This window comes from Neltuma alba, unplaced genomic scaffold (genome assembly GCF_004799145.2).
Source record: "Neltuma alba isolate B1F8T4 unplaced genomic scaffold, ASM479914v2 tig00010875_pilon, whole genome shotgun sequence".
Classification (NCBI taxonomy): Eukaryota; Viridiplantae; Streptophyta; class Magnoliopsida; order Fabales; family Fabaceae; genus Neltuma; species Neltuma alba.
The window spans coordinates 1,244,045-1,262,720 of NW_021635666.1; the positions used below are offsets into that span (position 1 = coordinate 1,244,045).

Consider the following 18,676-nt stretch of genomic DNA (forward strand, 5'->3'; position numbering starts at 1 on the left):
TCCTGGTGCCTAAGCTGAGAACGGGATATTAAATATAAATTAAATCAATATTACATATTTCTATTTCTAATATATTGAATAAATGAGTCCTAATAAATTGATGCTCAATATATGTATTAGTCCGTATAAAGTCAGGGTAAAACCAACCAAAACATAAGTGTGTTGAATTTGATGCATGATCTTTAATGATATATCTTGTTTTGAAAATCCGTTTTTATTTTTGAAATTAGATCTTAATCACAGTATTTATTTTAATCCACAAAGAATATAAATATAAAATAATATCAATATCAGAACTATTAACTCATAAAATAAATAATATTTTAACTTAAAATATAAAATGTGAAATAATAACACCTAAATTATCTAAATTTAAATTTTGTTGGTATTTTTTTTATCAAAATCTTGTCTGTATCTGGATCATTCACCAAAAAAAATTCACTTTTTTAATTCAAAAAATAAAAATATTTATTTTATACAAATTTATTTAAAATTAAAATAAGTTAAACCATGACCCTTTTTATACTATACAGACAAAGTATAGGGCTGGCAAACGCAAATAATTAAGCACCTACCTTCCCTCAAATCAAAATGAACCACTTCAAATAAACAACGTGACAATTTGTACTCTTATTACTCCCCCACAAACAAACAAACAGCTAGAGACGAACCCAAAACAACTTGCCATTCTAGAAAAGAAATTATTAAATATTCCCTATAAATAAATAAATAAGGATATTATGACAGAAACATATCAGTTTTGAATATGGAAATTAATTATGTAATTTTTTTTATAGAAAAACTATATATTTATTTATTTATTTAATGTGATAATAGCCTATAGGCATTATTGGATGTCTTTGTTATTATCTTCGCAATCTGTCGACTATAAAGTAGAAAGAATAGGGTACGATAAAGGCCTCACATAGTCACGTAGATGGCCAAATAAATAAATAAATATTTCCTCCTTTTGACCCCAAAAAAAAAACACAATATTGCCTTAAAATATTTCCAAAAAAAATATTGCCTCAAAATCATTGGAAAAAAAATATGCCTCAAACAAAATATTTTATTTTCACCAAATATCATTTATTACGTATATAATAACACCATCCTCATTTATGAGTTTGGTTTTTTGCCAATACTCATTTATGAATTTGAATTCATTGGCAAACTAAAAATTTATGAATTTGAATTCATTTATTAAGTCATTAAATAATTACTTAGGTTGTCATTTGAAGAAATTTTCGCCACTAGCCATAGCTTTTCCTTTTGTGCCAACAACCAATAATAGCCATAGTACTAATTAAGTTTGCGATTGAAATTTCACCAGCTACATGCTCAATGTTTTGATTCTAGATGTAAAACTTGAATGCATTTTATTTCCCAAATTATTATTAGTTACTAGTACAACTTACAAAGGACTCAAAGTAAAACTAATAATTATTTGAAAATGAATATCTTCCAAAAAGTCATTGACTTAAAAAAAATATTTCACATGATCTATTTTGTGAATTAAATATATAAATCATTATTCTATTTGGCAAAAACAAAACCATTAGTCTATTGAAAGATTCCAATCTCAGAATGTGCAAAAATATTATAAGATCTACAACTAACTAACTCATCATAAATATATTCACATTAATAAAAATCATGACAAATAAATTAATAATAATGACAATAAAGTATAAACGACCCAAAAAAAAAAAAGATTTTTCCCTATTCAAATCTCAACTACCCTCATATTTTGGGATATATATATATATATATATTCAAACCAAAGACTAAAAAAATAACAGAAATTTCAAACTATCGTCGTGGCAATTAACCAAAACAAAACGAAACTGGGAAAGAAAATTACACAAAATTTTAATTGCTGACCTTGTAAACTCATAAGATATCATGTTATTGAGTTATTTTCGAACAGATTTCAATTTCATATATATTTTATAATAGTGCTGATCCTTGTGGCAGACAAAATAATAGTGGTGATCCTGAACGATGGGCCAAAGTCAAAAAAATATAAAAATAAAAAATAAAAAAGATCTGAACAATGGGAGAATATACTTTAAATTGACCAAAAGTCCAAAACCGCAAGCTCCTGACATACAAGCACTAGTGTGATTCTATTTATAGATTTTTTTATATTCTATTTATATGTTATTTTATTAGATTTTTAATATTATACATTATTTTATTTTGTATTTGTTATTGTTTATATTGATATTTTCTTCAAGATTGTATACATATTAAATAGGAAGATAAAATTAGTAAGCTGTTAAATTTTTTTTTTGAAACGTAAGCTGTTAAATTTTAATATAGAATTAATAAGATTTAAGGTTTTTTTTATTTTGTCGAAACATAATAGAGATCACATATACATAGTATTATTGTTATTATACTCCCATAGTCCTAAATATAGAAGTTAAAATAATTAATTTGTAAAATTTGAGAAAATTAACTAAGTTACTTATAAAAAAAAGTGTATTAAATTTCCCAATATACTCTATTTTCATTAGATGATACTCATTAATATTTATTTGCAATTAAAAAAGAGTTTGGGAAACAAAATTACAGATTTATAAAATGAAGTGAATTGAGAACAAAAACAAACCTGGTCGTTGAATTTAGCTTTAGCACGATAGGAAGTATTTTTTTTTCCATAAAATAATCATCATTCTTATGCTTTTCGGTTTCATTGACCCCCCCTTTCCTTGCTACGGTTTCTTTCCACTTTGGATCTATATTGCGGATTGAATTTTGATGCTTAAGTGTTCATTTAATTTAATCGTTAAAGTGTTCACTTCCAGAGAACATCCTAAGAAACTAAAATATGTTTTCTTCACATATCATCATCTCACGTCAAAATTCCAAATATTACCCGATTCTTTAAAAACAATTTTTTTAATAATAATTTATCAAACATGAAGTGAGTATGTAAAAAAAAAATTTATCATAACATAAAGTTCTTATAATTACTTATATTAAGTAACACCAAAGGACTACTAAATTTTCCCTTCAATATAGAGAGAGAGAGAGAGAGCCATAGAGAGGAAAGAATCAGCTGTTGAAGTGAATTCACAGAAAGTTGCCAGGAAAGTTTAAGCAGCTAATTAAAAGTATTGGCAAAACCTCTTTGTCACGTTAAAACGTTTTTTTTCCATACTTTGCGAATTTTCACGTATTTAAACTAATCACAAAAACAAATCAGTATATCTTCTCGTTGGTGCAATAGCCACAGCTTTAGAAAGAGAAGACAAGAGATTGACTTACAAGTTCTATGTTGTTGAGGAGATTAGCTGAACCAAACAAGTCAAACGAACCCAACACCACAGCAAAGCAAACAGAACGAGACAAGTTAGATCCTGAAGAACTGAAGAAGAACGAATCTGATAAGAATGGGAAAGAACTAAAACTACTCAGATATAGAGAGAGAGAGAGAGAGAGATTACCCACAAAATCATATCTAGGGGGAGAGAGGGAGAGAGAGAGAGATGTGAAAGTGAAATTACGGTACTGTGAGGCTGAGACTCTGATTCATCATTCTTTTCAGAGAGAAGGTACAAGTGTGTGGCGCATGTGATCAGAGATCAGAAATCAGAGGAGAGATGCTTACAGTTAAAACACAGACATGGGAAATGGCTGAGAAAGTGAAGGAGCGAGCCTGCTGGGGCTTCCCAGACCAAAGGACAGGAGAAGATGAGGGGGCGAGGAAGTGCACATGGAAGGCGCACTGCACGGGACAGGATCAGTTTTAATTAATAGAGGCCCCGCCAAAGTCACAAGTCGTATATACATTACAGCTCTCTCTTCTTTCTCTCTTAGTCAACATCTCTGATTAATCTGTCACCTATTCACCCACGCCTTCTCCTGTGTAGTACTGAGTACTCACAAAAGCATTGTACAAATTAATTTATAAAAAAAAAAAGAGTTGGTAAAAATATCCCGGGCTAAAAATAATCGGTAAATGCAATTTTATTCATACTGACAATTGTTGTATTGATGATATATTATATAACTTACGAATTATAGTTATACTTGCCTAACTTTAAATCTTTTACTCCCTCCATTTCTTATTATAAGAGACAAATAACCGAATTACGTTAATAAAAAAATAGTTAAAATTAGTTAAGAACAATCAATATGTAAAAAGTATAATTTTTTTTTCTAAAAATGCCCTCATTAATAAGGAGAGAGAACAACGGTAAATTATTAAAAGAAAGAGAAGTGGACAGGAGAGAGAGTGTGAGTTGGAGATAATAAATATAAGTAAAATAGAAAATCAATACAAAAAAGTAGAGACAACTTTTAAGTATCTCTTATATATAAAAACATGTCATAAGTATCAAATATCTTTTATAATAAGAAACAGAGGGAGTAACAAATTAAGTTTTTAAATAAGACTTTTAACCAAGTCTTCATAATTTAACGTGGGTCCCTCTTAACCTTTTGATTAAAATCCTCCTTGCCCCCTCCATTTCCGTGGGAAGGGCTTGCTTTTATGTCTACTGAAAAACGGATCAGGATCTTCTCAGCGGCCCTCAGCAGCGTGAATTTCATCCGTCCAGATCAATATGATATCTCATGGGCTGCCACTTCATCATACTTTTGAAACAAAAAATTAAAATAAACCTCAACATTTTTTTAGGAAAAAAGACAATAAAATATCTTAGAAATTACTAAAAGACAAATTAATACGGTTGAATTTTAAAATCCTAATTCAAACTCTTTATACCATTTTAGAATTTTTAAATCTTGTAAAATTATATAAATGTCATTTACTATTTTTTTCTCTTTTTTAAAATATTGCCACCTCAACACCTTTAGTCAGTTTCTAGCCCCCGGAGCTTCGGCACCTGTGACATTGCCGATAGCCAGCCATCGGAGTTCCTGCGACATGTTACAGCAACTCAGGTGACTATTCGTTGAAGCTTTGGTGACTACTTTTTTTTAGTTATTGATTACATTTGTTTTTAAAACTTTGATGACTACCCTTGTTTAACTACTGACTACTTTAGTATGTGGCTAACTACTTTCATTTTTAAAATTTTAATAGCTACTCTTATTTAGCTATTGACTATTCTAATTTTACTATTGATTACATTTATTTCAAAAATTCAAAAAATGTATTAAATGTTGTTGAAGATCAAGTGACTACTTTTTATTTAGTTATCTATTACTTTTATGTACTCAATAACTATATACAAGTAGTTATCAAAACTTTGAAAACAAAAATAGTCAATAGATAGACACTACTACAAAAATGAACTTATTTGACAGTTATTTTTAGTCATATTTGACGGTTCTGAACCGTTAAATAATAAGGTGTCATATAAGATCTGGGTGAATATTTGACAATTTTGAACTATCAAATATTTAGAGAATATTTGACGGTTCTTTACCAATAACCGTCAAATAATGTCACCTTATTTGACAGTTCTTTGCCAATAACTGTCAAATAAGGTCATGTAAAAACTGTCAAATATAGTGGTCTTATTATTTTTTATTACATATAATTATTTTCTGCTATTTATTTTTATTTACTTTTTACTGTTAATATTTATTATAATACACAATGTAATTATTGAATAATACCAAAAGAATAATATTAAATAAGAATTTATATTTATGGAACTCAAAATCCAATACATCACATTAACATCATACAATTTAGAACAAATCAATCACTTAAGCACTTCCTATATAATAGAACATTATTGTCTTTACAACGGGGCTAGAACGCCCAAACAGTGAAAAACTGAACTAGAACACGTTTAGGGTGCGCAACACCCAATATTCTTGGATGCCTTTATTATAGATTGTCCATAGATCATGCATCAATGCTTCTAGTCGCAGATCCTCCATATCCTCCAACTGCAAAATAGCAACATTAAACATTGTTCTAAATCATTGGCTACTTGAATTCCCATTCTCGATCAGCAACTGTAAGTACAAACCAACACTAATACACGAATAAATTAGAAAACAATAATATCATTAATTTTATAACAGATTGCAACCAGGAAAATTGTACAACAAACCTACAAGCACACTCCAAACAGGGCCCTTTATCAGCAATGTCTCAAATCAGACCCTCAAAGCTCTGACGCTGACATCTCAGGACTAGCTCTCATCATGGTGGATGCCATGAAAGCCAAATCCAAGCAAGCCCTCGCTAAAATCCACCAAGAGTTTCAGCGAAGAAGCCTCAGTGATAATGAAAAGCAAGCCCTAAGTTCTTATGCAAACCAAAACAGAGCAGTTCTAGAAGAGCGATGGAAATCCTTTAATAAACCCTAGAATGAGATAGACAACTGAATCAAAGATAAGAAAGAAGGAGAATAAGAACCTGACCGTAGTAAGTAATTAATGGCATTGCCCAGGTTTCTCCACTCTCTCTGTTGTCGTCCCCTAGGAGTACTCCGAGTTCTATAAAATCGCCTTGCGCTTCCACAATCTACACCATGCAAGCATTGGACACACTGGAGACCATATCAGAGGAGCGCTAGAGCAAAGAAAGGGAGCAAATGGTGAAGGAGAAAGAAGAGGAGGATGGTAGAGACCGGAGATGATCGAGCTCTTACTAAAGGTCGAGGAAGAAGAGGACCTTTGATGAGGAGGTGGTAAAAGTGAGAATAAAATCGACGGTTACAATATAAGAAGTGTTATATATATATATATAATAAAACTAATAAATTTATTTAACGGTTAGTAAGTTGAACCGTCAAATAAATGTTTTAAAATCATCATAATAAATATTTGACGTTTCTTATATTCAACTGTCAAATACATGCATGTAATATTTGACGGTTTTTTTAAATAACTGTCAAATAAACTCTTTAACCTTATCTTATTTGACACTTATTTTTTAACCGTCAAGTATTAAGCGTCAAATATGGTAAATTTTGTAGTAGTGAGATAAACTAAAATAGTCAATAGTTATATAAAAGTAATAATCAAGAATAAAGATAGTATTGTCATTTTATAACATTCTAAAATTTCAAAATAGTACAAAAGGTCTAATTTGATATTTTAAAATTTACCCACTATAATTTGTCCTTCAACATTTTAATGGGTATTTTAGTGTCTTTTCTCCCTTTTGTTGTTTGAAAATTAATATTTTTTGTGATTTCCTTTACCTGCGTCATTTCAGCTAAGAGACTTGTTGAGGGTACTGATGCGGTTTTTATTATTATTATTATTATTTTATTTTTTTACCCCTAGTGAGTGACGTGGTGTTTTGAACGTATCTCACTTTAACATGAGAATTTATTAGAAGTATAGGTTAATCTGAATCGAATTTGGCAGTACCACAAAGGGCATGAAAATTCTGCCACCAAGCATTTTAATTTTAAAATATTTGTGGCAGAGTTTAGCTGCCCTTTACACTCCTGCTTAATTCAATTTGGATTAATTTAGACCTGGATGAATTCTCATGTTGAATTGAGGTAGTAGCAGAAAAATGTAAATACTTGGTAACTAAGTTTTGTGTACTGACTGAGTTGATTAGCCTATACTTTGACCCTATATTTGAAATGAGAGAGTTGTAGAAAAAGAAAAATTGTAATGGGGTTTATTTAAAAAATTAGAAACACAGAGTTATAAAATTTTGATAAAGAAAAGATGTAAGATAAAAGAGTAAACAAAATTAAGACAACACATAACGAGTCTCTCTCTTGAGTGGGAGCATTTCTCTCTCCACATGAGAGTTAGTTACAACAATTATCGCCGATTTTGCAGTGGAACTCCTTGATCCGTCGTGCTCTGTGGCAGAGAGAGATGCTTTCTGTGTGAGCTCCGTGGCCTACTGCTGTGGAGATTGTAAAGAGTGGCTTCTCTATTACTCATTGCAATAGAGAAGCAGTTGTGAGGACAGAGGAGTTGTGGAGATAAGGTGAATGATAGAGATGGAGGTCGAAGAGAAGTGTAAAGGAGAAGGATTAGACAAGAGATCAAGTAAACTTGAAGTTGAGCTGACCTGGAGAAAGAAGGAGGAGCACAAACTCTCTGGTGGTGCTCTTGTTGGAAAGATAATCTCAGAGAAGAACTTAAATCCGGCTACTACGATACAAATGATCCGTAAAAGCTGGAATATACCAAAGCGAGAAGATCTGGAAATAGCTGAAGTAGATCAGAAGGCATTTATCTTTGAATTTCGTCGAAAAGAAGATTATGAAAGAGTCCTAAGAGGTCTGCCTTGGTCGATTAACGGATTGCTATTAAACATACAGAGCTGGAATGATGATAAGATATTTAGCGAGGTGAACATTGACTTTTGCCCATTTTGGATTCAGTTCCATGATCTTCCTCTTGCTGCGATGGAGGTAGATAATGCTGTGAAATTAGGAGGTCTAATTGGTGAGGTAATGATGGTGGAGGATCCAAGAGGCGATGGCTTATTAATCAGGAGTTTCTTAAGAGCCAGAGTCCTTGTGGATTTAAGGAAGCCATTGGTGACTGGAATGTGGTCTCCTAGAAAAGATAAAGATCCTATATGGATTAAGGCTCGGTATGAAAGGTTGCAGAATTTCTGTTTCGCATGTGGCAGAATTGGACACGACATGAGATCTTGTGGTCACTTTGAAGATAAGGAGAATGCTAAGTCAGCTGAGTATGGCTCCTGGCTAAGCATTCAATCTGCGCGCCACATTGTTGAAGCAATTAGGGTATGTAATTCAGACTGGGAAGAGGCTATTGGCTTTAAGGATCTCTCTAGTGATTCGAGAAGAGAGACTCCAAAACTGACTAATCAGCCGAAATTGGTGAATAAGGAGAATGTAGCTACTGAGACTGTTGACAGTAGAAGTGCTAAAGAAAATTGCAAGGAGGAAGCTATCCAATACATGGTATAAAGGATAGATAACACTGGGAAGGGGTTACTGCCATCAAAGGAACAGAACAATGAAAATGTAGCTGGTGAAGGCAACTCATGTGATGCAGAACTTGGGAGGAAGGTAGTGAGGAAAAAGTCTACCAGGGCAGTACTGAAAGAGAATTACTGTGTAGATGCAGAAAATGATGATCTCTCGAAAGCGCTGGTGGTTTATGGAAGCATCTCCCCTATGTCAGAAGTAACACGTAGTATGGAAAAGATTGCTTTAAAGAGAAAACTTTATGAGTATGAAGAAGGGAAAAACGTGAAGAGAAGGAGACTCAACTCTGAAAATTTGATAGAATATCATAATTCTCTAGAGAATGTTGCCCCAAAGAAAGAGATAAGAAGAAGTCTCAGGTTTTTCAAGAATAAGTCGAGACAAGGAAAAAGAATAGCAGGGAAATCAGCTCTGAATAATGGAATTTTATCCCTAGTGACTGAAAGGGAAACTGAGCACTGTCCTACTGATGGTGTTGGTGACTGGCCACAATCAGTCACCTTGGAGCCATGACTTTTATCATGTGGAACTGCCAGGGTTTTGGTGCTACCTTGGCAGTTAGGAACATAAAAGAAGCCTGCCAGAAACATAGGCCTATTTTAGTGTTTCTAATGGAAACTAAAAAGCACCAGACTTACATGAAAAAAATTAGAAGAAGACTGGGGTTCCAGAATGAGCTATATGTGGACCCAAGAGGCAGGAGCGAGGGACTAGCAGTTTGGTGGAAGGATGAATTGAACTTTGACCTAATCTCATGTTGTTCTAATATCATACATGCTAAGATCACTTGTTCAAGTGAGGAAGTACCTGAATTCCTTACTTTGATCTATGGCCCTCTTAAAGAAGCAGAGAGATGTAGAGTATGGCAGAGACTGACAAGAATGGCTTCTTCTATCAATGGTTCATGGATGTGCTCTGGGGATTTTAATGAAATCCTCAATCAAAATGAGAAAATAGGAGGAAACCAGAGAGCAGCTAGGAAAATCCTAAGGTTTCACAAGATGATAAGTGACTATGAATTCATGGATTTGGAATTTAAAGGGTCAAGGTTTACCTGGGCTAATGGCAGGAGTGGGGAAGCTCATATTAAGGAAAGGATTGACAAGATTTTTGGGAATGGTGATATGAGAGAAAAATTCCCAAAAGCCATAGTCTTCCATTGGGAACCGGTGGGCTCAGATCATCATTTATTAGTGGTGAATTTACATTATCAACAAAGTAAGAGTCCCAGATTATTCAGGTTTGAGCCTTACTGGTGTGAGCATGAGGATTTTGAAGGTGTGGTCAAGAGAAGTTGGGGTAAAGCTATGCAAGAAGTTATTGCCTCGACTAAAGAATTGGCTTTGAAGCTAGAGGAATGTAGCAAGGCTCTCAGAAAGTGGAGTAAAAGAGCATTTCCTAATAACAGAAAAAAATTGAAAATCTGATGACTATGCTAGAAGCCTGCAATAAGAAAATTCTTACTGATGAGATTTTGCAGCGAAAAGAAGCAATTATTGAAGAAATAGAGGAAGCTTGGAGGCTGGAAGAGAAGTACTGGCACCAGAGATCCAGAATGAAGTGGCTAAAAGAAGGGGATGGAAATACAAAATTTTTTCATCTCACTACAGTACAACACAGAGCAAGAAACAAGATATTGAGATTGAAGAGTAACGAGGGTAGATGGATGGAGGAAGAGGCAAACATAGCTGAGGAATTTACCAATTATTACAGAGACCTATTCTCGGATTCTGGTGCAAGAGACATGTCTGAGGCTCTTAGTTACATGGACTGTAAGGTTTCTGAGCATGATAATTCAATGCTGCTAAGAAGTGTCACTAGAAAAGAGGTGAAAGAAGCTTGTCTCCAAATGCGGGCAAGAAAAGCACCTGGGCCTGATGGATACATTGGGCAATTTTACCACTGCTCATGGGGAACTATTGGCGAAAAAATCTACCAAGCTGTGAAGAATTGTCTTGAAAATGGTGAATTTGTTGAACCTGTGAATGCTACTAACTTAGTGATGATTCCTAAAGTTGACAAACCTGAAGTGGTAACACAATATAGACCTATAAGCCTTTGTAATTTCTACTACAAGGTGCTTTCAAAGGTTTTGACAAACAGAATGAAGTTCTTGATGCCTAAAATCATCTCAGAAAATCAGTGTGCCTTTGTGGAAGGTAGAATGATTCATGATAATATCATTTTAGCCCATGAAGTTTTCCACTACTTGAAAAGGCGTAAAACTTCTGCCAAATTTGAATTTTCTCTAAAAATAGATATGAGCAAAGCCTATGACGGGATTGAATGGGATTTCCTTGAGGCTGTGATGTTGAAGATGGGATTTGATGAAAAGTGGGTTGATTGTGTCATGAGATGTGTGAAGACGGTGAAATATTCAATAATGCTATCAGGAAAAAGAATTGCTGAAGTAATTCCTGGAAGAGGGGTGAGGCAAGGAGATCCCCTATCACCTTACCTTTTTATTTTGGTAGCAGATGTCCTATCTAGCATGATCAGGATAAATGTGGAAAGCGGCATGCTAGAAGGTATTAAAATGAATCCTTCTTGTCCAGTTCTGTCACACTGCTTATTTACGGATGATTCATTATTTTTCATGAAGGCATCAAAAAGGAATTGCAGAAACTTGAAAAAAATCTTTGCTGTTTATGGAAAAGCCTCAGGTCAGCTGGTTAATTTGGAAAAATCAGGCATCTATTTCTCTGCGAATACCGATGAAGCTAGTAAAAATAGGGTCTGCAACTGGTTAGAAATTAAAGAAACAAACGACCCTGGTAAGTATCTTGGTTTGCCTATCATCTGGGGAAGGTCTAAAGTAGAAGCTCTTGCTTTCATTCGAGAAAAACTGATTAGGAAGATTCAAGGATGGAAGCAAAAATTTCTCACTCACGCTGGAAAGGAAGTGCTAATCAAAGCTGTGGCTAATGCAGTGCCAATTTACCCTATGACATGCTTCAAAATGCCATTGAAAACTTGCAAAGAGTTTGACAGCCTTATTTCGAAATTCTGGTGGGGAAGATGTTCTGAGGAAGGAGGTATTCATTGGAAAGCCTGGGACATAATGACTAGGCAAAAGAAGAAAGGAGGAATGGGGTTTCGAGACTTCTCTGATTTTAATTTGGCTATGCTGATTAAAATAGCTTGGAGAGCAATTCAAAATCCTAAGGCCCTGTGGGTAAGGGTACTTAAGGGTCGTTACTTCCCTGACAAAGACTTCTTAAGTGCTAAAAAAGGAGGAAGAGCCTCATGGTGCTGGTCAAGTATTTTAGAAGGCAGAGACATGCTGAAACAGAACCTTATATGGAGAATTGGGAATGGAACTAGGGTGAAGGTTTGGGAGGATTGGTGGGTTGGTGACTGTGCGCTCAAGAATTCTGTGACTCAATTCTCTGCCTATCCTGACATGCTTGTTAGTGACTTAATAGAGAATGGACAATGGAAGGAAGACAAGCTTGTTGAGGTGTTCGATGCTGATTCTGTTAGAGATATTTTACAGATCCCCATTTCCAATAGTGGGAGAGAAGATAGAAGAATCTGGAAGGGAAGTAGAAATGGGGAATATTCAGTGAAGGCTGGATATGCTTTTCTGAAAAATGGAAAAACGACTCGTAGTAAGTCAAGACCTAAATCATCCTATGTGATACCAAAAGGTCTGTGGACAGAAATCTGGAAACTGAAGGTCCCTCCTAAAATTCAACACTTTACTTGGAGAGCGGTGAATGGATGCTTGGCCACGGGAGAAAATCTCTTTAGAAGAAAATGTTGCAGGGACCCCGTCTGCAAAATTTGTGGCAAGAATGATGAAACTATTGAGCATTGTTTATTACTCTGTGATTGGGCAAAGATATCTGGTTTGGATCTCCAATTGGAATTATGTTGAATGAGAGGAACATCTCTAGGTTTGATAGTTGGATCTGGATGATGCTTGGTGAAGGTAGAAAGAGCAACGAATTCCAAAAATCCTTGCTGGTGTCTATTTGCTGGAGTATATGGAAGGGAAGATGCAATGTGGTATATCAGGATATGATGCTAGAACTAGAAAAGATCTTGAAAAATGTAGTTACTTTGGTGAACGAGTTTTGGGTGGCTAGGGGGTGGATGAAGGAAAAAACTCTATCTGCTTCTAACAGGGAAGGCTTAATATGGAAGGCTCCCGATCATGGATGTATCAAGGTAAACATTGATGGATCTTTTCTTAGCAAATCTGGTAAGGCTGGTATTGGGGTAATTTTCAGAAATGAGAATGGTGACTTGTTGAAATTTACAGCAGAACAAGTGAGATCTTCTTCTGCTTTCATGTTAGAGGCTCTTGCTGCAAGAAAGGCTTTGGACCTGATCAAGCTGAGTGGCAAAGGTAACTATCTGATTGAGACTGATTGTGAGGCTTTAGTTAAGGCAGTGGATTATAACTCAAGTTCTCTTTGTGAGTGGCAGTCACACGTTGTAATAGAGGACATTTTGACATCTTTAAGATCTATGTCAGGTGTCTCTCTCGGTCTAATTCCAAGATCTTGCAATAAGGCTGCAGATTGGTTGGCAGTCTCAAGCTCAAAGGGGGTGTGTTTTGAAGGTTGTTCTAATCAGCCTCCACCCTCTCTTGCCAAATTTCTTACTGAAGATAAGGCCCTGTGTGCTTCTGCTTGCGGCACTGGTTTCTTCCAAGAGAGGACAGGTATTGGCTGATGTTTCGTTGCCATTTGAAGTTTTCTGTGTTTGTGTTTGCTGGTTTTTTTTGGTTCTGTGTTTTTTCTAGGTTGTACTGTAGGTGCCTCCAGCTTTCTTGTTTTCGCTTTTTCAGGTTGTATCCTAGGATTTACTGCTTTCTTTTGTTTTTCTTGGCTTCGGATATTGGGGTTATGTACTTCTTTTTGCTTATCAATAAAATGGACTACTGTTTTCTGGTAAAAAAAAAAGAGTAAACAAAATTAATTTTTTCATTTTTTAAATCTAGTTTATTAAAATTTTTCTTTTTTCCTGTTTCTCTTCAGATACTCAATAAATCTTCCGGTTGAAATGAGGTGGGCGTAGGAAATCACACAAAAGATTATTTTTTAAAACAAAATGGTTCAGGGTTACTCTTTAATTTATTGTTTTAAAATGATGTTGAAGTGGCAGCCTGTGAGATATCAGATTGATTTGGACGGGTGAAATTCACGCCGCTAAGGGACACTGAGAATTTAGGCCGCAGAGAAGATTCTGATCCACTAAATAACTTGTCTGTGCGCAAATTAATATTAATAAAAAGGTGGGTTTCAAAAATAATTCTTCCGCTTCTCATTATAAGTTTCAAATAATTAACTCACAAGTAATAAATCGTTATTTAAAATTAGTTAAAAAAATAAATAGGTTAGAAATATATTTATATTTTTGAATATGTTATTATAATAAATGAGAAAAATAATAAGAAAATGTGTGAAAAAACATGATAAAAGAAAAATAATTAAGGACAATATTTAAAAAAATGCATTAAATTTCAAGACAAATTCAAATTGAAATTTATAAAATGAACCACATCCCTTCTTAAATTTGAAATTTATAAATAGGACTGGAAGGAGTAGTTTTTAGTAGTAATATTTAGTATTCTAGCTTAATCTTTAACGCGTTTAGCACTGTAAAGGAATTTTTCATGGCAGTAAGTATTTTGAAGTAATTTTTTGCGCATAATGTATTTTTGAGTATTTCTTACTAAGATTCAGTATTCTGAGTTTAATATGCTCGTTGTTGTTAAGAAAACTACTTTAATAATAAATTTGTATCAAAAAATTATTTTAAAATACTAAGTCTTACGGACAAGATATTTTAGAATGATGAATACATTAAAAATTAACTTAAGATATCGAGTAATGTTGGAAAAATAATTCACTTGGATGCAACTTAATTCATAATAGAAGAAAATTTAATGTAGTTTTGAGTTGGCTAAAGCTTAGTTTATAAAGTTTAATTTAGTGCAACTTAATCTTCTCAAAATTTTGCCATCTAGTCTCGGTTGATTATATTCCACACCTTGGGAGTTATGACTCAATTACAATTCAGTTGATGAAGAGCTATATATCTTTCTTCTAATATTGCATGTTTGTGGTTGATTTGAAATAGCCAGGCCAAGTGAAATATAGTAGTATTTTCTTTTCTTTATACACTTAAATCGTAACACCCTTTTATCACGTCCATTATATGGGTGATGATATTTTGAACCGGCCAAGTGACGTCTATGATGTACTATTATGGTATACATGCTAGTTCTACTCATACATACCCATTTCATTTTTTGCTACCAGGAGACGATCCACACATTGAAAGCCTCAAAAGGTGATGTATTAATTCCTATCGTCTAAAGAAAAGCTTAAATGCACCAGAAATTATTTCTTTGATACTGTCGTTATTGTGGCTGATGATACTATAAAAGAGCAAAAATGAGTTCATCTTCAATAAAGAAACAACCAGGCCCCAATCTTTATTGTTGGGTGTTCTACGAAATGGGTGGGTGAACTCTATTCCACTAGTGCAGTTGTGTTAGTGATTTGGCAGGTATGTGGCTCAAAGCTCCAAACTTTAAATATATTGCTGGAGACCTCCAGTGAATGATTGGGTGAAAGTGATTTGTGATGGGTCATTTACGCCTAACACGAGAAGCTGTGCTATAAGAATAGTGCGCGAAAACCATTTTAGGGAGCTTATGTGAGGCTTTGGCGAGAAAGAAATAGGGGGAATCACTAAGAGTCATCAAAAATTCTAACGATAAGTTAGTAGTAGGGATCCTGCTGTTATTTTTTGTATTAGAATTTGTCATTAACTTGTTATGAGATTTTTTTTAATAATTATATTCTTTTTTTAGGAAGACATAATGATTTTCGCAAAGTGATATTATCTCTGGTTCTTAATACAAGAGCTAGTTGACTAATTTAAATAGATTAAGAAAACTAGTTAAGTTAGTGATTTGTAATAAATAAATATTATTTTTTCTAAAATATCTTTACTAATCAAGTATATTGGCTAGAACTACCATTATTATAAAGATTGTCTTGAGAAAAAATAATAAATATGAGAGATAAAGTGAATTTAGGTCTTATATTTAGGATTAAAATAAAAGTCAAATGAATTTTTATATTAAAAACCGGAAGTAATAATTAGGATTGCTTTTATGACTGAAGTACCTGTTCTAAGAAAAGCTTTCATATTGCTTGATGAATTTCAAGTGGCATGACCCATTATGAAAGTGGATAAAAAGGAATTGTACAAGTGTGTAAATAATAGAATGGATTTTTTTGTGGAGAATGGGATTGTTGTTTATTATTTGAAGATTCACAGCAATCATGTATCATCCAACGCATATTGGCTTTTTTTTGTTGTTGGCAACAATAGTTGTTTGAAGAGTTAAAAAAGAACAGAACTTCAAAATATAGACAATACTATACTTCCTTTTAGATTTAATCTACCCTAACCTATTCTAATTTTTGGGTACAAATTGGATTAACTGACAAATTTTTTTAGGTTGTTATGAAAACCCTCGAGTGTGATTTTGCACTATCAAAATTTGAATTAGGATAACGACGACTTTTACTAAGTGATATAATTTAACTTTATCTCTGATATAAGGGGTGTTTAGGTAAAAACAAAACCATGGTTTTAAAAGTACTTTTACGGTATACGAAGTAAATATATGAAGGAATTTGTTTTGATTTACGAAAAAATACTTCTGAAAAGTGATTATGAAGTTATCCAAATGCCCCCATATTAAAAAACAAAAGTTGTGAGTTAGATATTGTGTGTGAAAAGATTGGGGATGAGAGATGTTTATAGACAATAAAATGATAGCCTAAAGAAGTGCTTCTTGAAGCAATACATTTCACAAACCAACATAAATTTAATAACAAAAAAGTTATTTCTCTGGTTTTTAATGTATGACCTAATTTGAAAATTGATATTGATCTTATATGTAAGACCTATTTTATATGTTCATTAATTTTTGTAAATTAAATCTATTGATATTTGCTCAATAATAATCAAATAAACAAGAAAGAGAGGGAATTAAAGAAGATGATTAGAGTGTTTTGAAAAAACATATCATATTAACTATTTTAACTAGCATATTTAATACTACCTCCGATCCTTAATATAAGACCCTGTTTGACTTTTATTTTGGTCCTAAATATAAGACCCTAATCCACTTTGTCTCTCATATTTATACATTTTTTTCAAAGCAGCCTTTCTAACAATAATAGTTCTAGTCAATACACTTAATTAGTAAGGATATTTTAGGAAAGACAACACCTATTTAAAATAAATAACTAACTCAATTTACTTTCTTAATCTTCTCAAATTAGTCAACTGGCTCTTATAATTAGAACCGAAGGTAGTATATTCAAATTAGTTAATTAGGTCATTATTTAAAATAATTTTTTTATGAAGAATGTATACTCTTCTAGTATGTAGGATTTTCCTGACACAATCTCCCATCAAATGGTGGTTATGACACATTATGACCTTCCATATTTGTTAATACCTGAGAGGGCATATCCTAGTGACTTTCAATGTTGTAACGCTCTACACAATTTTTCATATAAAATTTATTATGACTTTTGGAGGGAAAAAAACTCTTCTCCTGAATTCGAAAATATCCCAACCCCAAAAAAAGACAGGAAATTAGAAAATGTATATTCACCAAGAAAAACGAAAATAAACAAATATATATAACCAAAGCTTTCCTCGTGGTCCTCGTGGTGAGCGTGGACCCACTGCAACTGGTGGCTTTCATTATCAAAGTCGAATTTTCAGAAACATGTCAATAAAACAGAAATATAGGTGTCTTTCATTAACCATGCTTAAGTCTGATATGACAATGATAAGTCATTACAGAAATACAGAGAAATTGAAACTTTGAAGAAGAAGCTACAAAAGTTGGGTTCCATCTCCATCCATGACAAGAGCCGGTAATATAGACTAATCTACCGGTTATAGGTTGGCCCGTGACGGGTTTAAAGACCGACAGGTCAGTCCTAAAAAGACCGACTTCTAGCGGGTTAATATTTTTCCAACCCATCCCAGCCCACCAACCCGCCACTTTTTTCTTTTTAAATGTTTTTATCCTTTTTGTTTTCTTTTAATAAAATTTATTTTAATTCTTAAACACCTAAAATAAAATATGTATATAGAAATTATCATAAATAAAATATAAAATTCAAAGTTCTAAACACTCTAAAATACTACTATAAGCATACATGATACATTATCCTAAATAATTAAATATACATCCCAAATTAAAATATAACAAATCTAAATTAATAATAATACAAATATAATGTTACAAATCACTATCAACTGCTCAACCATGAGCTACCATTCAATGTTGATATAATTCAAAAAATGATACGAAGATGTGAAATTATTTAGTTAAGCTTCATAAGTAGAATCACCTTCTTTTTGCTCAACTGACTTTGCCATAAGTAAAATTCATAATACAATGTAAAAGATATATTATATTATGATAATTTTAAATAATAAGAATGAGATAAAGGACTAAAGAAGTAAACATAATTATATTTGAGGAAGAAATTTTTTTAAAAAAAATTTAAAAAATAAAACGGGCCGACCCGCCAACCCTGCTGGTTAGCCCACTGTGGATTTAGTCTTGGAGGTTACGGGCTCAAAAGATTCATTTTAAAATGAGTCTGATTTTTATCAATCCAACCCACCATTTCTTGGCAAGTTGACTGGCATATTACCAGCTCTACCCAAGACCATCAGTGCGCGTCCAACGTGTCGTGTGGGAAACATTATACAATATACAGGAGAGTACAAAATAT

General features: G+C 33.2%; 1 protein-coding gene across 1 annotated transcript; it reads left to right on the top strand.

Annotated features, from left to right (window-relative positions):
* Positions 1–12,504: 12,504 nt before the first annotated feature.
* LOC114759610 (uncharacterized) lies at positions 12,505–13,707 on the top strand. The gene is made up of 2 exons (XM_028948818.1): positions 12,505–13,230; positions 13,311–13,707. The coding sequence occupies exons 1-2, from the start codon at positions 12,750–12,752 to the stop codon at positions 13,394–13,396; spliced, it is 567 nt and encodes a 188-aa protein (XP_028804651.1). The 5' UTR covers positions 12,505–12,749; the 3' UTR covers positions 13,397–13,707.
* The last annotated feature ends 4,969 nt before the right edge of the window (positions 13,708–18,676 follow it).

Excerpts from the sequence above, each read along its gene's own strand:
- LOC114759610 (XM_028948818.1), top strand. The coding sequence starts at position 12,750 with ATGTTGAATGAGAGGAACATCTCTAGGTTTGATAGTTGGATCTGGATG. Across the intron at positions 13,231-13,310 it reads GATCAAGCTGAGTGGCAAAG|TCACACGTTGTAATAGAGGA; the intron begins GTAACTATCTGA and ends TGTGAGTGGCAG.